This window comes from Agelaius phoeniceus, chromosome 35 (assembly GCF_051311805.1).
Source record: "Agelaius phoeniceus isolate bAgePho1 chromosome 35, bAgePho1.hap1, whole genome shotgun sequence".
Lineage (NCBI taxonomy): Eukaryota > Metazoa > Chordata > Aves > Passeriformes > Icteridae > Agelaius > Agelaius phoeniceus.
Genome location: NC_135299.1, coordinates 1,922,698 through 1,940,223, shown reverse-complemented (window position 1 = coordinate 1,940,223; position 17,526 = coordinate 1,922,698). Strand labels below are relative to the sequence as shown.

The 17,526-nt window shown below is 40.8% G+C and overlaps 1 protein-coding gene across 4 annotated transcripts in view; it reads left to right on the top strand.

Moving 5' to 3' along the window:
• Window positions 1-17,526, top strand: part of R3HDM2 (R3H domain containing 2) — an 89,504-nt gene that overhangs the window by 24,483 nt on the left and 47,495 nt on the right. For all 4 annotated transcript variants that reach the window (XM_077192581.1, XM_077192582.1, XM_077192578.1 and 1 more), the window contains exons 2-5: window positions 12,665-12,863; window positions 14,964-15,005; window positions 16,078-16,164; window positions 16,338-16,464. In XM_077192581.1, coding sequence (XP_077048696.1) covers window positions 12,696-12,863; window positions 14,964-15,005; window positions 16,078-16,164; window positions 16,338-16,464 — 424 coding nt within the window. In that variant the 5' untranslated portion in view covers window positions 12,665-12,695. The remainder of the gene's footprint in view (window positions 1-12,664; window positions 12,864-14,963; window positions 15,006-16,077; window positions 16,165-16,337; window positions 16,465-17,526) is intronic.

The window sequence follows — 17,526 nt, the reverse complement described above, 5'->3', positions numbered from 1 at the left end:
AAAGGAGCTGTGAGGGAGGGAGGAATTATTGAATGAATTCCTTCTGCATAAGGAGAGAATTCAGGAGAGAATTCTGGCTTTGAGGTTGGAGTTGTTCAGTTTTGGGTTTTTCTTGGGGTTTTTGGGGTGTTTGTCCTGGATGGAGCCATTTTAGGACATTTTCATCCCACTAAAAACTCCTCCCACATGAGGGAAGAGAATCTTGACTCCATGTTTCAGAAGGTTGATTTATTATTTTATGATATATATGACATTAAAAATTCTATACTAAAAGAAATAGAGAAATATTTCAGACAGGAGCCCAGAATCTTGCTGGGTTTTGGGTTTTTTTTCTGTTGAATTTGGGTTTTTTTCCTCCCTCACATTTTTGGAAATGAGGGGTGAGGAGGTTCTTGCTGAGGCTAAAATGAAATTAAAGGAGCTGTGAGGGAGGCAGGAATTATTGAATGAATTCCTTCTGCATAAGGAGAGAATTCTGGCTTTGAGGTTGGAGTTGTTGAGTTTTGGGGTTTTTTTGGGGTTTTTGGGGTGTTTGTCCTGGATGCAGCCATTTTAGGACATTTTTATCCCACTAAAAACTCCTTCCTGTGCAATTCCCACATGAGGGAAGAGATGAGAATACTAAATGCAGTTTATTGTATGTAAAATGCAGTTTATTGTGTACAAAATGCAATTTACTGCATGCAAAATGCAATTTACTGCATGCAAAATGCAATTTATTGTACACTAAATGCAGTTTATTGTATACAAAATGCAACTCCTTGTAGACAATAACTTACTGTATAGAAAACGCAGTTTATTGTATAGAAAATGCAGTTTATTGTATACAATAACTTATTGCATACAAAATGCAACTTATTGCATACAATAACTCACTGTATACAATAAACTGCATTTTCTATCCAATAAACTGCATTTTGTATGCAACAAGTTGCATTTTGTATACAATAAATTGAATTTTGTATACAATAAAGGCATTTTGTAGACAACAAGTTGCATTTTGAATACAGTAAGTTATTGTATACAATAAACTGTGTTTTTTAGACAATAAACTCCATTTTGTGTACAATAAATGGCATTTTCTGTACAATAAATGGCATTTTCTGTACAGTAAGTTACTGTATACAATAAACTGCATTTTGTATACAATAAACTGCATTTTCTATGCAACACATGGCATTTTGTATACAAGAAGTTATTGTATACAATAAATGGCATTTTGTATACAATAAATGGCATTTTGTATACAATAAATTATTGTATTCAAGAAACTGCATTTTGTATACAATAAATGGCATTTTCCATACAATAAGTTGCATTTTGTATACAATAAGTTATTGCATAAAATAAGCTGCATTTTGTATGCAATGAACTGCATTTTGTAGACAATAAATTATTGTATTCAAGAAACTGCGTTTTGTATACAAGAAATGGCATTTTGTACACAATAAGTTATTGTATGCAATAAATTGCATTTTGCATACAGTAAAAGTTGCATTTTGTATACAATAAACTGCATTTTCTATGCAATAAACTGCATTTTGTATACAATAACTTACTGTATACAAGAAATGTCATTTTGCATACAAGAAACTGCATTTTGTGTGAAATAAAGTGCATTTTCTATACAATAAACTGCATTTTCTATACAATAAACTGCCTTTTGTATACAATAAGTTATTGTATACAAGAAACTGCATTTTGTATACAATAAACTCCATTTTGCATACAATAAATTGCATTTTGCATACAGTAAAAGTTGCATTTTGTATACAATAACCTGCATTTTCTATGCAATAAATTGCATTTTGTATACAATAAGTTATTGTATAGAAGAAACTGCATTTTGTATACAAGAAACTGCATTTTGTATACAATAAGTTATTGTATACAATAAACTCCATTTTGCATACAATAAATTGCATTTTGCATACAATAAACTGCATTTTCTATACAATAAATTGCATTTTGCATACAATAAAGGGGATTTTTTTTATCCAGTAAGTTACTGTATCCAATAACCTGCATTTTCTATACCATAAATTGCATTTTGAGTGGAATAAATTGAATTTTAAGAGCAGCCTGGAGCCCCCGTCCCTCATGCCAGCCCTTCCTCCCCTGCCCAGCCCCACCGCCCCCATTTCCCTGAGTCACCCCCGCCCCGTTGCTCCTGGCAACAGGGCCCCGTTGCCATGGAGCTCGGCTTCCCATTGGCTGCCGGGCAGCCAATCAGGGAATTGCTGGCTGGAGCGTCACTGGTACCCAGCGGGGAGGGAGGTGCTGGGTGCTGCTGCCCCCAAACGGGGCAAAAGGGGGAAATTATGGGATGGATTGGGCTGGAGGGAGTCCAGAGAGGGCAGCGAGGCTGGGAGGGTGTCAGGGTCACATTGTCTGAAATATCCTTGGGCCAGGATCGTTCTCCTGGGGGGCTGAGGAGCCTCGGGGAAAAATGAAAATAACTGAAAAAAAATAATGAAAACAATAATTATCTCATTTGCTTCTCCCTGTTTTGCTCCTTTGGAATGTGTTTGGAGATTGTTTGGATTCTGGTGTGAGTTGTTTTCACTCTTTGGCCAATCCCTTTGTGTTGGGGCTCTGGAGAGAGTCACGAGTTTTCATTCTTATTTTTTTAATATAAATATAATTCTGTAAATATAATTTCTGTATTGTTTACTTAGTCTAAGCTCCAGTCTGGAAGGGCAGGTGTCCTCAGGATGGTGTCACAAAATTCACATTTTCTGAAACATCCCTGGGCCAGGATTGTTCTCCTGGGGGGCTGAGGAGCCTCAGGGAAAAATGAAAATAATTGAAAAATAATGAAAACAATAATTATCTCATTTGCTTCTCCCTGTTTTGCTCCTTTGGAATGTGTTTGGAGATTGTTTGATTGGTTTCTGGTGTGAGTTGTTTTCACTCTTTGGCCAAACTTTGGCCAATCCCTTTGTGTTGGGACTCCAGAGACAGTAATGAATTTTCATGATTATTTTTTTAATATAAATATAATTTTGTAAATATCCTTTCTGTACTATTTACTTAGTCTAAGCTCCAGTCTGGAAGGGCAGGTGTCCTCAGGATGGTGTCACAAAATTCACATTTTCTGAAAAATCCATTGGCCCGGATTGTTCTCCTGGGGGGCTGAGGAGCCTCGGGGAAAAATGAAAATAACTGAAAAAAAAATGAAAACAATAATTATCTCATTTGCTTCTCCCTGTTTTGCTCCTTTGGAATGTGTTTGGAAATTGTTTCATTTGGTTTCTGGTGTGAGTTGTTTTGACTTTTTGGCCAATCCCTTTGTGTTGGGGCTCTGGAGAGAGTAATGAATTTTCATTATTATTTTTTTTAGCCTTCTGTAAATATCCTTTCTGTATTGTTTACTTAGTCTAAGCTCCAGTCTAGAAGGGCAGGTGTCCTCAGGATGGTGTCACAAAATTCACATTTTCTGAAACATCCCTGGGCCAGGATCGTTCTCCTGGGGGGCTGAGGAGCCTCAGGGAAAAATGAAAATAATTGAAAAAAAAAGAAGAAAAAATTTAAAACAAATGAAGAAAAAATTGAGAACAAATGAAAAATGAAAACAATTGGGGAAAAAAAAAAGAAGAAAAAATTGAAAGCAAATGAAGAAAAAATTGAGAACAAATGAAAAATGAAAACAATTCTTATCCCATTTGCTTCTCCCTGTTTTGCTCCTTTGGAATGTGTTTGGAGATTGTTTCATTTGGTTTCTGGTGTGAGTTGTTTTCACTCTTTTTGGCCAATCTTTGGCCAATCCCTTTGTGTTGGGGCTCTGGAGAGAGTCATGAATTTTCATTATTATTTTTTTAGCCTTCTGTAAATATAATTTCTGTATTCTTTAGTATAGTTCAATATAGCATTCTTTAATATAATATCATATTATAAAATAATAAATTCCCCCCTCAGACCCCTCCATATCCCCTTAAACCCCTCAATCCCCATTTCAGACCCCCTCAGACCCCTCAATCCCTCCTCAATCCCCCCTCCATCTCCACCTTAAACCCCTGATCCCCCCTATCCCCCCTCAGACCCCTCCATATCCCCTCAAACCCCTCAGTCCCCACTCAGACCCCTCCATCTCCACCTCAAACCCCTCAATCCCCATCAATCCCCCCTCAATCCCCCCTATCCCCCCTCAAACTCCTCAGTCCCCACCTCAAACCCTCCATATCCCCTTAAACCTCTCAATCCCCATTTCAAACCCCTCAATCTCCACTCAAACCCTTCCATCTCGACCTTAAACCCCTCAAACCCCTCAATCCCCCCTTCAAACTCCTCCATCCCCATTTCAGACCCCTTCAGACCCCTCAATCCCCCCTCAGACCCCTCCATATCCCCTCAAACCCCTTCATCTCCACCTTAACCCCTCATCCCCCCTATCCCCCCCTCAGACCCCTCCATCTCCACCTCAAACCCCTCAATCCCCATCTCAAACCCCTCCATCCCCATTTCAGACCCCCTCAAACCCCTCAATCCCCTCTCAGACCCCCAAATCTCCACCTCAAACCCCTTCATCCCCATTTCAGACCCCTTAGACCCCTCAATCCCCCCTTCAAACCCCTCAATCCCCCCTCAGACCCCCAAATCTCCACCTCAAACCCCTCCATCCCCATTTCAGACCCCTCAAACCCCTCAATCCCCATTTCAGACCCCTCAATCCCCCCCTCCATCCCCATTTCAGACCCCTCAATTCCCATTTCAGACCCCTCAGACCCCTCCATCCCCATTTCAGACCCCTCAATCCCCTCCTCAGACCCCCTCAAACCCCTCAATCCCCACCTCAAACCCCTCCATCCCCATTTCAGACCCCTCCATCCCCATTTCAGACCCCCTCAGACCCCTCAGACCCCTCCATCCCCATTTCAGACCCCTCCATCCCCATTTCAGACCCCTCCATCCCCATTTCAGACCCCTCAATCCCCATTTCAGACCCCTCAGACCCCTCAAACCCCCTCAATCCCCCCTCAGACCCCTCCATCCCCACCTCAAACCCCCTCAATCCCTCCTCAATCCCCATTTCAAACCCCTCAATCCCCATTTCAAACCCCTCAAACCCCTCAAACCCCCTTCAAACCCCTCAATCCCCATTTCAGACCCCTCAATCCCCCCCTCAATCCCCATTTCAGACCCCTCAGACCCCTCAATCCCCATTTCAGACCCCTCAAACCCCCTTCAAACCCCTCAATCCCCATTTCAGACCCCCTCAATCCCCCCTCAATCCCCCCTCAATCCCCATTTCAGACCCCTCAGACCCCTCCATCCCCATTTCAGACCCCTCAATCCCCTCAAACCCCCTCAATCCCCCCTCAATCCCCACCTCAAACCCCTCAAACCCCTCAAACCCCCTCAATGCCCCCTCAATCCCCATTTCAAACCCCTCAATCCCCCCTCAATCCCCCCTCAATCCCCCCTCAATCCCCCCTCCATGCCCCTGGCGCCGTGTGTGGGAGGCTGCAGCCCTGTGTCTCCTTTGCACCCTCATTTTTGCTCAGGAGCAGCTCTGTTCCCTCAGAAACAAGGCCAGGAAAGGAGTTGATTTAGCAGGAGCTTCCTGCCTTTTCCAGATCTGCTGCCAGATCCGTCTGAGCTGGAAATTCAGAACTTTCCTTGCTTTAATTTCCCCTTCCCTGCTGCATTCTCGGGGCTCCCAGCTGCAAAAAAAAGGCAGCAGAGGTGGAATTCCATGTTCATTTCTGGACTGAGGAGGAGGAGGATTTCAGTGTGTCCTGACTCCCTGACCCTTTCAGGGCAGCAAATATCCCAGAAAACATCCCCAGTTTGCCCAGTCACTGCTGTCATTTTCCAATCCCCACCCTCCCTTCCACCTTTGCTCCATCTTTTTTTCTTTTTCCCTGACACACATTTTTTGCTGCATCTGGGTCATTTATTTTATTTTTTTTTTCCCCCCTCTCTCTCCCAAGGCCCAGCTCAGTCCCACCCACCCTCCCTGAGCGCTCTGAACTTGAAATTTCCTGCACCAACCCCTGTCTGTCACCGTCACTCGTTGTCTGCCACCCCCTCACTGCATCCCACGGCTGCCCCAGGAGCTGGGGCTGATTCATTCATCCTGCAAGGAATCCTCCTCTGGAAAAACAAATTTTCCCTGATCCCTTCATGTCCTGGAGGCTGCCTGCTGGGGATGGAAGCTGGAACAGGAGGGGGCAGCTGATAAATGTCATTTTTATTTTTATTTTTTTTTTTTTTTTTCCTGTGGCTCCCAGTTTATCTTTTCTGAGAAATCTGATGAGCGTGATGCTGAAGTTACGTTGCAGCACGACAGGAAAAGATCCTCTTGTCATTCTTAAATTTGGCTTGGGGGGAAAAAACTTGTTAGAGGGTGGGTGGTGCAAAAGGGAATGAGCTGTACGAATTTATTTCAGTGCCGTGTGTGCAGATCCGGCGCTGCCTCCTCCCTTCCCTTCTCCAAAATCTCCTCCAGATCCTCTTGGAATATTTAAAACCCCCGAAGCCTTGGAGCAGTTTGGAATATTTAGGGCTGGGAGGAGGCAGAGTTTGCCACCTTCACCCCCTGCACCATCATCCCTCAAATGAGGCACATCAGGCAAAGCGTTCCCTTTTCCCTCCCTGACCTAATTCCCGTTGCAGCAGCGTGGGATTCCCTCGTGGGGGGAATTTTCTGGGATATTTTCCTTCCCTGAACCTTTTTTCCGTGAATTTTCTGGGATATTTTCCCTCCCTGAACCTTTTTTCCGTCAATTTTCTGGGATATTTTCCCTCCCTGCACCTCCTTCCCATCAATTTTCTGGGATTTTCCCCACAATTTTTCTGGGGTATTTCCTTTTCTCCCCATGAATTTTCTGGGATATTTTCCCTCCCTGCACCTATTCCCTATGAATTTTCTGGGATATTTCCCTCCTTGCACCTTCTTCCCATCAATTTTCTGAGATATTTCCTTTTCCCCACAAAATTTCTGGGAGATTTCCCTCCCTGCACCTTTTCCCCATTAATTTTCTTGGATATTTCCTTTTCCCCATAAATTTTCTGGGATATTTCCTTCCCTGCACCTATTCCCTATGAATTTTCTGGGATATTTCCTTTCCCCCATAAATTTTCTGGGATATTTCCTTTTCCCCCACAAAATTTCTGGGATATTTCCCTCCCTGCACCTTTTCCCCATGAATTTTCTGGGATATTTCCTTTTCCCCCATAAATTTTCTGGGATATTTCCTTTTCCCCACAAAATTTCTGGGATATTTCCCTCCCTGCACCTTTTCCCCATTAATTTTCTCGGATATTTCCTTTTTCCCATGAATTTTCTGGGATATTTCCTTTTCCCCATGAATTTTCTGAGATATTTTCTTTTCCCCATAAATTTTCTGGGATATTTCCTTTTCCCCCATAAATTTTCTGGGATATTTCCTTTTCCCCACAAAATTTCTGGGATATTTCCCTCCCTGCACCTTTTCCCTATGAATTTTCTGGGATATTTCCTTTTCCCTATGAATTTTCTGGGATATTTCCTTTCCCCCATGAATTTTCAGGGATATTTCCATTTCCCCATAAATTTTCTGGGATATTTCCCTCCCTGCACCTTTTCCCCATAAATTTTCTGGGATATTTCCTTTCCCCATGAATTTTCTGAGATATTTCCTTTTCCCCATAAATTTTCCGGGATATTTCCATTTCCCCATGGATTTTCAGGGATATTTCCCTCCCTGTACCTTTCCCCCATGAATTTTCTGGGATATTTCCCTCCCTGCACCTTTTCCCCATAAATTTTCTGGGATATTTCCTTTTTCCCATGAATTTTCTCAGATATTTCCATTTCCCCATGAATTTTCTGAGATATTTCCTTTTCCCCATAAATTTTCTGGGATATTTCCTTTTCCCCATAAATTTTCTGGGGTATTTCCTTTTCCCCATGAATTTTCTGAGATATTTTCTTTTCCCCATGAATTTTCTAGGATATTTCCTTTCTCCCATGAATTTTCTGGGGTATTTCCTTTTCCCCATGAATGTTCTGGGATATTTCCCTCCCTGCACCTTTTCCCCATAAATTTTCTGGGATATTTCCTTTTTCCCCACAAATTTTCTGGGATATTTCCTTTTCCCCATAAATTTTCTGGGATATTTCCTTTTCCCCACAAATTTTCTGGGGTATTTCCTTTTCCCCACAAATTTTCTGGGGTATTTCCTTTTCCCCATAAATTTTCTGGGATATTTCCTTTTCCCCACAAATTTTCTGGGGTATTTCCTTTTCCCCATAAATTTTCTGGGATATTTCCTTTTCCCCCATAAATTTTCTGGGATATTTCTATTTCCCCATGAATTTTCTGGGACATTTCCCACCCTGGACCTTTTCCCCATGAATTTTCCGAGATATTTCCTTTTTCCCCATGAATTTTCTGAGATATTTCCTTTTACCCATAAATTTTCTGGGATATTTCCTTTTCCCCATAAATTTTCCGGGATATTTCCTTTCCCCCATTAATTTTCTGGGCTATTTCCATTCCCCCATGAATTTTCTGAGATATTTCCTTTCTCCCATGAATTTTCTGGGCTATTTCCCTCCCTGTGTCACTCCTGTCCTATTTTCCCGCTGGATCTGGCATCTTCCCTCCTCCCCTCCATGTCTTTAAAAAAAATTTATTAAAATTCCATGTAAAAATCCATGGGATGGAGGCAGCTCACTGCATTTTCCTGCTTTCTTTGCCTGAAACCAATTCCAGTAATTTCATAAATGTCAAATGCACATTTTGTGTTCAGCAGCTCCGCAGATTAAAGGGGAATTCTCCAGGAATATCAGAGGCAGGAGCTGATAAATCTCTGTGAGTTCTGGCTCTTGTTTCAGCCACATTCTGCCAAAGGAATTTAAAATCAGTTTTTCAACAGCTGTTTTCTGCTATGAGGGGTTTTGTTCGAGCCTTGCTCTGATTTAGGCTCCTAAAAAATTCAAACCAGGACAATTCCCCTTTTATTTTTTTGGGAATTTGTCTCTTCCAGAGGTGTTGGCTGGTGCCACATCCCACGTGGAGCTGGTTTAATCCTTGCCCAGACTCAGAATCAGGAAATCCTGGGCTGGTTTGGGTTGGGAACTTTAAATGCAACTTTATCAGGGATTTTTGTCTTAATCTGTAATTTGAATCCCTCTTGTCCTGCCCAGAAGGAGATATCAGGGTTGCCTTATCTCACAGAGCCTGTTTGGGGTTCAAGGCTGTTTTCTCACTCAAGATTTGACTGATCACAAAAAGATTTGACTGATCACAAAAGATTTTTGTAATCTTTTACAAAGATCACAAAAAGACCTGGGCTGGGATCTGGGGAAATGCAGATTTTTGGCCCTGTTTTGGCCCTGTGGTTGTTGGAATTTATTTCACCTGGTTGATGTTGGCTGGTTTGGGCTCCACTCTGACCCAGAGGTGCTTCCAGTTGCTGCTCCTTGCTCATCAAATTAAATTCAACTTTATCAGGGATTTTTATCTTAATCTGTAATTTGAGTCCCTCTTGTCCTGCCCAGAAGGAGATATCAGGGTTGCCTTATCTCACAGAGCCTGTTTGGAATTCAAGGCTGTTTTCTCACTCAAGATTTGACTGATCACAAAAGATTTGACTGATGACAAAAGATTTGACTGATCACAAAAGATTTTTGTAATCTTTTACGAAGATCACAAAAGGAACTGGGCTGGGATCTGGGGAAATGCAGATTTTTGGTGCTGGTTTGGCCCTGTGGTTGTTGGAATTTATTTCCCCTGTGTGATGCTGGCTGGTTTAGGCTCCACTCTAACCCAGAGGTGCTTCCAGGGGCTGCCAGCTCCTTGCTAATCAAACTAAATTCAAATATATCAAGAATTTCTGTCTTAATCTGTAATTTAATAATGAGTCCCACTCATCCTGCCCAGAAGGAGATATCAGGGTTATTTTATCTCACAGAGCCTGCTTGGAGTTCAAGGCTGTTTTCTCACTCAAGATTTGATTGATTACAAAAGATTGGACTGGTTACAAAAGATTTGACTGATTACAGAAGATTTGACTGATCACAAAAGATTTCTGTAATCTTTTACAAAAATCACAAAAAGACCTGGGCTGGGATTTGGGAAATGCAGATTTTTGGTGCTGGTTTGGCCCTGGTTTGGCCCTGTGGTTGTTGGAATTTATTTCCCCTGTGTGATGTTGGCTGGTTTAGGCTCCACTCTAACCCAGAGGTGCTTCCAGGGCCTGCCAGCTCCTTGCTAATCAAATTAAATGCAACTATATCAGGGATTTTTATCTTAATCTGTAATTTGGGTCCCACTCTTCCTGTCCAGAAGGAGATATCAGGGTTACCTTATCTCACAGAGCCTGTTTGGAGTTCAAGGCTGTTTTCTCACTCAAGATTTGACTGATTACAGAAGATTTGACTGATGACAAAAGGAACTGGTCTGGGATCTGGGGAAATGCAGATTTTTGGTGCTGGTTTGGCCCTGTGGTTGTTGGAATTTATTTCCCCTGTGTGGTGTTGGCTGCTTTAGAGCTGCCCTCAGTGTCTCTGTCTCCATCACTCACCTGCCTCAGCACCTCAGTTCTGCCTCAGGGGCTTTGTCCAGCCCTGGTGCCTCCAAAATCCTGGTGAGAACCACGGGGCTCCTGCTCCAGCCCTCGAGCTGGGGCTGCAGCCAGGGTGGGCAGGCTTGATCTTGAGACATGAACTTGAAGGAATTTGGAGATTTTAGAGGAGCTGAGATTTTATTTAGAGGTAAGCTTTATTGGAGTTCATTGAAATAAATGGGTAGGCCTTGATGAGGTTAAGAGTTAGTAGTTAATTAATAATTGATTGCTTGTCAGCACAATGTTTGGTTAGCTGGGTTTCTAATGGAGAATATAGAAACTGATAAATGGCTTTTAGGAACATCAGACAATTGTAGGGCTCCTCTGTTCTGAAACCAATTGAAGATGGGGAATGGGAGTTCTACCAAGGGTTCATTTGTCAGATTTGCATTGAAAGGGTAGAAAGGTCAGAATGAGGAAGACTTCATTTACTTCCTCATTTTGGGACCCCTCCCCATGAAAGGGACCCCATTTCAAGGGACAAACTGCACATGCTTAATGGCTTTTGAACTAATTACCATGCTTAATGGCTTTTGAACTAATTACCATACAAAGAGGGAAATGGGATGTACCAGAGTTATGAATATGGATTTGTATTTTGGGTATTCAATACTTGGATTGAATTGATATCTATGGATATCAAAATCCATAGCTCAATATCCATATTGGGAATGGGATGTCCCAAAGTTATCAACATGTGTTTGTATTTTGGGTATTCAATACTTGCATTGAATTGATATCTATGGATATCAAAATCCATAGGTTTTGGATATCAAAATCCATAGATCAATATCCATGTTGGGAATGGGATGTACCAAAGTTCTGAATATGCATTTGTGTTCTGGGTATTCAATAATTGTATACATAAAAGATATAGATTATATATTATATAGATATAGAAAAGATATAGATATAGATTTGTAATCACCTGTAAATTGCAGTGTGTTTTTGGGAGTTATCCCACAATAAGCATCCACTTTCTAACTCTAAACTGTCGGAGAGTTTTTGGATATTGGTACTAGATCAATATCCATATTGGGAATGGGCTGTATCAAAGTTATTTGGGAGTTATCCTACAATAAACATCCACTTTCTAACTCTAAACTGTCAGAGAATTTTTGGATATTGGTGCTAGATCAATATCCATATTGGGAATGGGCTGTACCAAAGTTATGAATATGGATTTGCATTTTGGGTATTCAATACTTGGATTGAATTGATATCTATGGATATCAAAATCCATAAATCAATATCCATACTGGGAATGGGATGTCCCAAAGTTATCAATAGGTATTTGTGTTCTGGGTATTCAATACTTGTACAGATAAGAGGACTCTGAAATCACCTGTAAATTGCAGTGTGTATTTGGGAATTATCCCACAGTAAACATCCACTTTCTAACTCTGAACTTTCAGAGAGTTTTTGGATATTGGTACTAGATCAAAATCCATAATGAAAATGGGCTGTACCAAAGTTATCAATATGCATTTGTATTTTGGGTATTCAATACTTGCATTGAATTGATATCTATGGATATCAAAATCCATAGATTTTGGATATCAAAATCCATAGATCAATATCCATGTTGGGAATGGGATGTACCAAAGTTGTTTGGGAGTTATCCCACAATAAACATCCACTTTCTAACTCTAAACTGTTAGAGAGTTTTTGGATATTTGTGCTAGATCAAAATCCATGTTGGGAATGGGATGTACCAAAGTTATCAATAGGTATTTGTGTTCTGGGTATTCAATACTTGTACAGATAAGAGGACTCTGCAATCACCTGTAAATTGCAGTGAGTATTTGGGAATTATCCCACAATAAACATCCACTTTCTGACTCTGAACTGTCGGAGAGTTTTTGGATATTGGTGCTAGATCAATACCCATACTGGGAATGGGCTGTATCAAAGTTATTTGGGAGTTATCCCACAACAAACATCCACTTTCTAACTCTGAACTGTCGGAGAGTTTTTGTCCATCACAATCTGAGGGTTTGATTTGGGATCTGTGCATGTGCTGGGCTCCAGGGAAATTCCAGCTTGAGTCTGGAAGAGTTTGTGTGCAGAGAGGAGCTCAGTGCTGAGCTGTCCCTCGTCCCTGCAGGTGCCCGTCGCTGCGGCGGAGGCCTCTGAAGATGTCCAACAGCAACACGGCACAGGAGTCCCTGGAAATTATGAAGGAATCAGAAAAAAAGGTGGTGGAGGAGTCTGTGAACAAAACCAAATACGTGTCCAGGTCACCAAGCAAGGAGGAGGTGGAGAAGGATGGCGGGGAGGAGGTCAGCGTGCGCCAGGAGTCCCAGGTGAGCGTGGGCAGGGCCAGCTGAGCCCTCCCCTGCTGCTCCCCTTCCCTTCCCAGAGCACCCAGAGCCACACGGGGAGCCCAGGCCGGGCAGGCGGCTCCTTTCCTCTGCATGGGCCCTCCTGGCCACAGAGGCTGAGATATTTCCATTCCAGTACAGTATTCCAATGCAATATCCCAGTTCAATATCCCAATACAATGTTCCAATGCAATATCCCAATTCAATATCCCAATTCAATATCCCAATACAATATTCCAATGCAATATCCCAATTCAATATCCTAATGCAATATCCCAATTCAATATCCCAATTCAATATCCCAAATCAATATTCCAGTTCAATATCCCAATACAATATTCCAATGCAATATCCCAAATCAATATCCCAATACAATATCCCAATTCAATATCCCAATACAATATCCCAGTACAATATCCCAATTCAATATCCCAATTCAATATCCCAATTCAATATCCCAATTCAATATCCCAATTTCAATATTCCAATTCAATATCCCAAATCAATATCCCAATACAATATCCCAATTTCAATATCCCAATACAATATCCCAATACAATATCCCAATACAATATCCCAATTTCAATATCCCAATTTCAATATCCCAGTACAATATCCCAATACAATATCCCAGTTCAATATTCCAGTTCAATATCCCAATACAATATTCCAATTTCAATATCCCAATACAATATCCCAATACAATATCCCAATTTCAATATCCCAATACAATATCCCAATTTCAATATTCCAATTCAATATCCCAATTCAATATCCCAATTTCAATATCCCAGTTCAATATCCCAATTCAATATCCCAAATCAATATCCCAATACAATATCCCAATTCAATATCCCAATTCAATATTCCAATACAATATCCCAATACAATATTCCAATACAATATTTCAATATAATATTTCTATTTCTATGTAATATTCCAATATAATATTTCAATATAATACTTCCATTTCAAGATAATATTTCCATTTCAATATTTCAATATATTTCAATTTCAATATAATGTTTCCATTTCAATATTTCGATATTATATTTCAGTTTCAATATAATATTTCCATTTCAATACAATATTTCAAAATAATATTTCAATTTCAATATACTATTTCAAAATAATAATTCAATTATTCCACTGCCCTGCCAGGTAGGAATGTTTGAAATCTCAGATTGTATCCAGGCAGGAATGTTTGAAATCTCAGATTGTGTCCAGGCAGGAATGTTTGAAATCTCAGATTGTATCCAGGTAGGAATGTTTGAAATCTCAGATTCTATCCAGGTAGGAATGTTTGAAATCTCAGATTGTATCCAGGTAGGAATGTTTGAAATCTCAGATTCTATCCAGGTAGGAATGTTTGAAATATCAGATTTTATCCAGGTAGGAATGTTTGAAATCTCAGATTGTATCCAGGCAGGAATGTTTGAAATCTCAGATTCCATCGAGGTAGGAATGTTTGAAATCTCAGATTGTATCCAGGTAGGAATGTTTGAAATCTCAGATTGTATCCAGGTAGGAATGTTTGAAATCTCAGATTGTGTCCAGGTAGGAATGTTTGAAATCTCAGATTGTATCTGGGTAGGAATGTTTGAAATCTCAGATTGTATCTGGGTAGGAATGTTTGAAATCTCAGATTGTATCTGGGCAGGAATGTTTGAATTCTCAGATTGTATCCAGGCAGGAATGCTTGGCTCCTCCCCCTGGGCTCTCATCTCCCAATGGGATGATGGAATTTTATCAGCCATGCAAGGACACTCATTGGCCCATGAACAGAAGATAATTCATAATTAGTGGCCAAGTAACAGAAGATAATTAATAATTAATGACCAATTAACAGGAGATAGCTCCTGGAGGGAGGATTGGTTTGTGGCAGAGGCACAGAAATCTACAACTGCCTCACCTCTAACCAATGGCAAATAAAATTCCCTTTTGTTTTGCAGCATGGACACCTCCTCAAACCCTTCCCAGCCAGGTCCAGCCCCAGCAGCCTCTCTGTCCTGATCCCTTTTTATGTCCCAGGAAGGGCAGGGAATTCCCAGATTAAATCTTTGCCTTTTCCTCTCTCCGCAGAAGCGAACGTCGAGTCACGGCCACGCCAGGAAAAGAGCCAAGGTAGGAGCTCTGCTGCTCCCCCCATTTCCTTTGGGCTGCTCCAATTCTTGAGCCCAGCTTTGGCTGCTGCTCCTGAGCCTTTCCTGTCCCTGGAAAAGCAGGTGGTGCCTCAGGACAGGGATTTCCATGTGCTCCTTTCCAACAGGAAAAAAGCTGGAATTGCTCTGGATGGAAGTCAGGGAGAATTGAGGCAGGGAATTTCCCAGCTAAAGTTTGCTTTAAAGGCTGAAGGAATAAAATAATTGATTATTCAGGGATTTCAGATCATTCTATATCTGTATGTTGAGGGAATATTCTTCTTATTGGGCAGATTAATTGGGAATTTTATGCTTTAAAGGTTGAAGGAATAAAATAACTGATTATTCAGGGATTATTCAGGGATTCCAAATCATTGTGTATCTTTATATTGAGGGGAACATTCCTCTTATTAAAATAACTGATTATTCAGGGATTCCAAGTCATTCTGTATCTTTATATTGAGGGAATATTCCTCTTATTAAAATAACTGATTATTCAGGGATTCCAGGTCATTCTATATCTGCATATTGAGGGAAATATTCCTCTTATTAAAATAATTAATTGTTCAGGGATTCCAGGTCATTCTATATCTTTATATTGAGGGGAATATTCCTCTTATTGGGCAGATTATGTGGGAATTTTATGTTTTAAAGGTTGAAGGAATAAAATAATTAATTGATCAGGGATTTCAGGTCATTCTATATCTGTATATTGAGGGAATATTCCTTTATTAAAATAACTGATTATTCAGGGATTCCAAGTCATTGTGTATCTTTATATTGAGGGAATATTCCTCTTACTGGGCAGATTAATTGGGAATTTTATGCTTTAAAGGTTGAAGGAATAAAATAACTGATTATTCAGGGATTATTCAGGGATTCCAAGTCATTCTGTATCTGTATATTGAGGGGAATATTCCTTTTATTGGGCAGATTAATTGGGATTTAATTGGGAATGGCCGCGCCGGTGCCTCGGGAATGCAGCTGCAGGAATTCAAGTGTGAATTTTAGCTGAGATCTTGTAATTATTTCCCTTTTTTTTTCATCTTTTCCAGTCCAACTCAAAGCTTAAACTGGTCAGGAGCTTGGCTGTGTGTGAGGAATCCTCAGGCCCCTTCGTGGATGGGCTGCTGGAGTCTCAGGTAGGCCCAGAACGAGACAAATTTGAACTTTTGGAAACCCAGAAAAAATCCAAAATTATCCAGGCCTCGCCCTGAGGAGCCAAAAAAATTCCTACAAGGGCTTTTTGAGACCTTCCTGAGCTGCTTTTCTCCTCAGGGAATGGCTGAACCTGCTTTATTTTTCTCACCCCCAGGACATCATCCAGCTGCACGTGAGCTGCCCCTCCGACAAGGAGGAGGAGAAATCCACCAAAGATGGGGTGGAGAAAGAAGAAAAAGAGAAAAATAAAGAAAAAACACCAAGGAAGATGCTCTCTCGAGGTCAGGTGCTGCTCTGGGAACCTTCTGGAAGTGGGACAGGTGGTTGGGGGTGTTTGGTTTTTTTTTTGTTTTGGTTTAGGGTAAATTTGGGAGAAAAAATTTTTAATTTTTTTTTTTTTTTAGAAAATAAACTTAAGTGGTTTTTTTAAATTGGTTTGGGGAAAAGATTTTTTTTTTTGGAGAAAAGTGGGAAAAAATTGGTTTATTTAATAGGTAAAGTATTTATTAATAGAAAAAATGAGGCACTGGAGGGAGCTCCAAGGTCTCCCTGGATTCTTCTCTTCTCCAGGTTCACCTACACTCATCCCTTTTTCCTTTTCCCCTTTTTTCCTTTTCCTCCTTTATTCCTTTTTCTCCTTTATTCCTTTCACTCTTTTCCTTTCCCCCCTTTTTTCCTTCCCCCCTTTTTTCCTTTTCCCCCTTTTCTCCTTTTCCTCCTTTATTCCTTTTCCTCCTTTATTCCTTTCACTCTTTTTCCTTTCCCCCCTTTTATCCTTTCCCCATTTTTTCCTTTTCCCCTTTTTTCCTTCTCCCCTTTATTCCTTTCCCCCTTTTTTCTTTCCCCCTTTTTCCCTTTCCCCCCTTTTTCCCTTTCCCCCTTTTTTCCTTCCCCCTTTTTTCCTTTCCCCCCATTTTTTCCTTTCTCCATTTTTCCCTTTTCCCCCCATTTTTTCCTTTCTCCATTTTTCCCTTTTCCCCCCATTTTTTCCTTCCCCCCTTTTATCCTTTCTCCATTTTTCCCTTTTCCCCCCATTTTTTCCTTCCCCCCTTTTTTTCCTTTCCCCATTTTTTCCTTTCCCCATTTTTTCCTTTCCCCCTTTTTTCCTTTCCCCCTTTTTTCCCTTTCCCCCTTTTTTCCCTTTTCCCCCTTTTTTCCTTTTCCCCTTTTTTCCTTTTCCTCCTTTATTCCTTTCACTCTTTTTCCTTTCCCCCCTTTTTCCCCTTCTCCCCTTTTTCCCCTTTCCCCTTTTTTCCTTTCCCCCATTTTTCCTTTCCCCCCATTTTTTCCTTTCCCCTTTTTTTCCTTTCCCCCCATTTTTTCCTTTTCCCCCCATTTTTTCC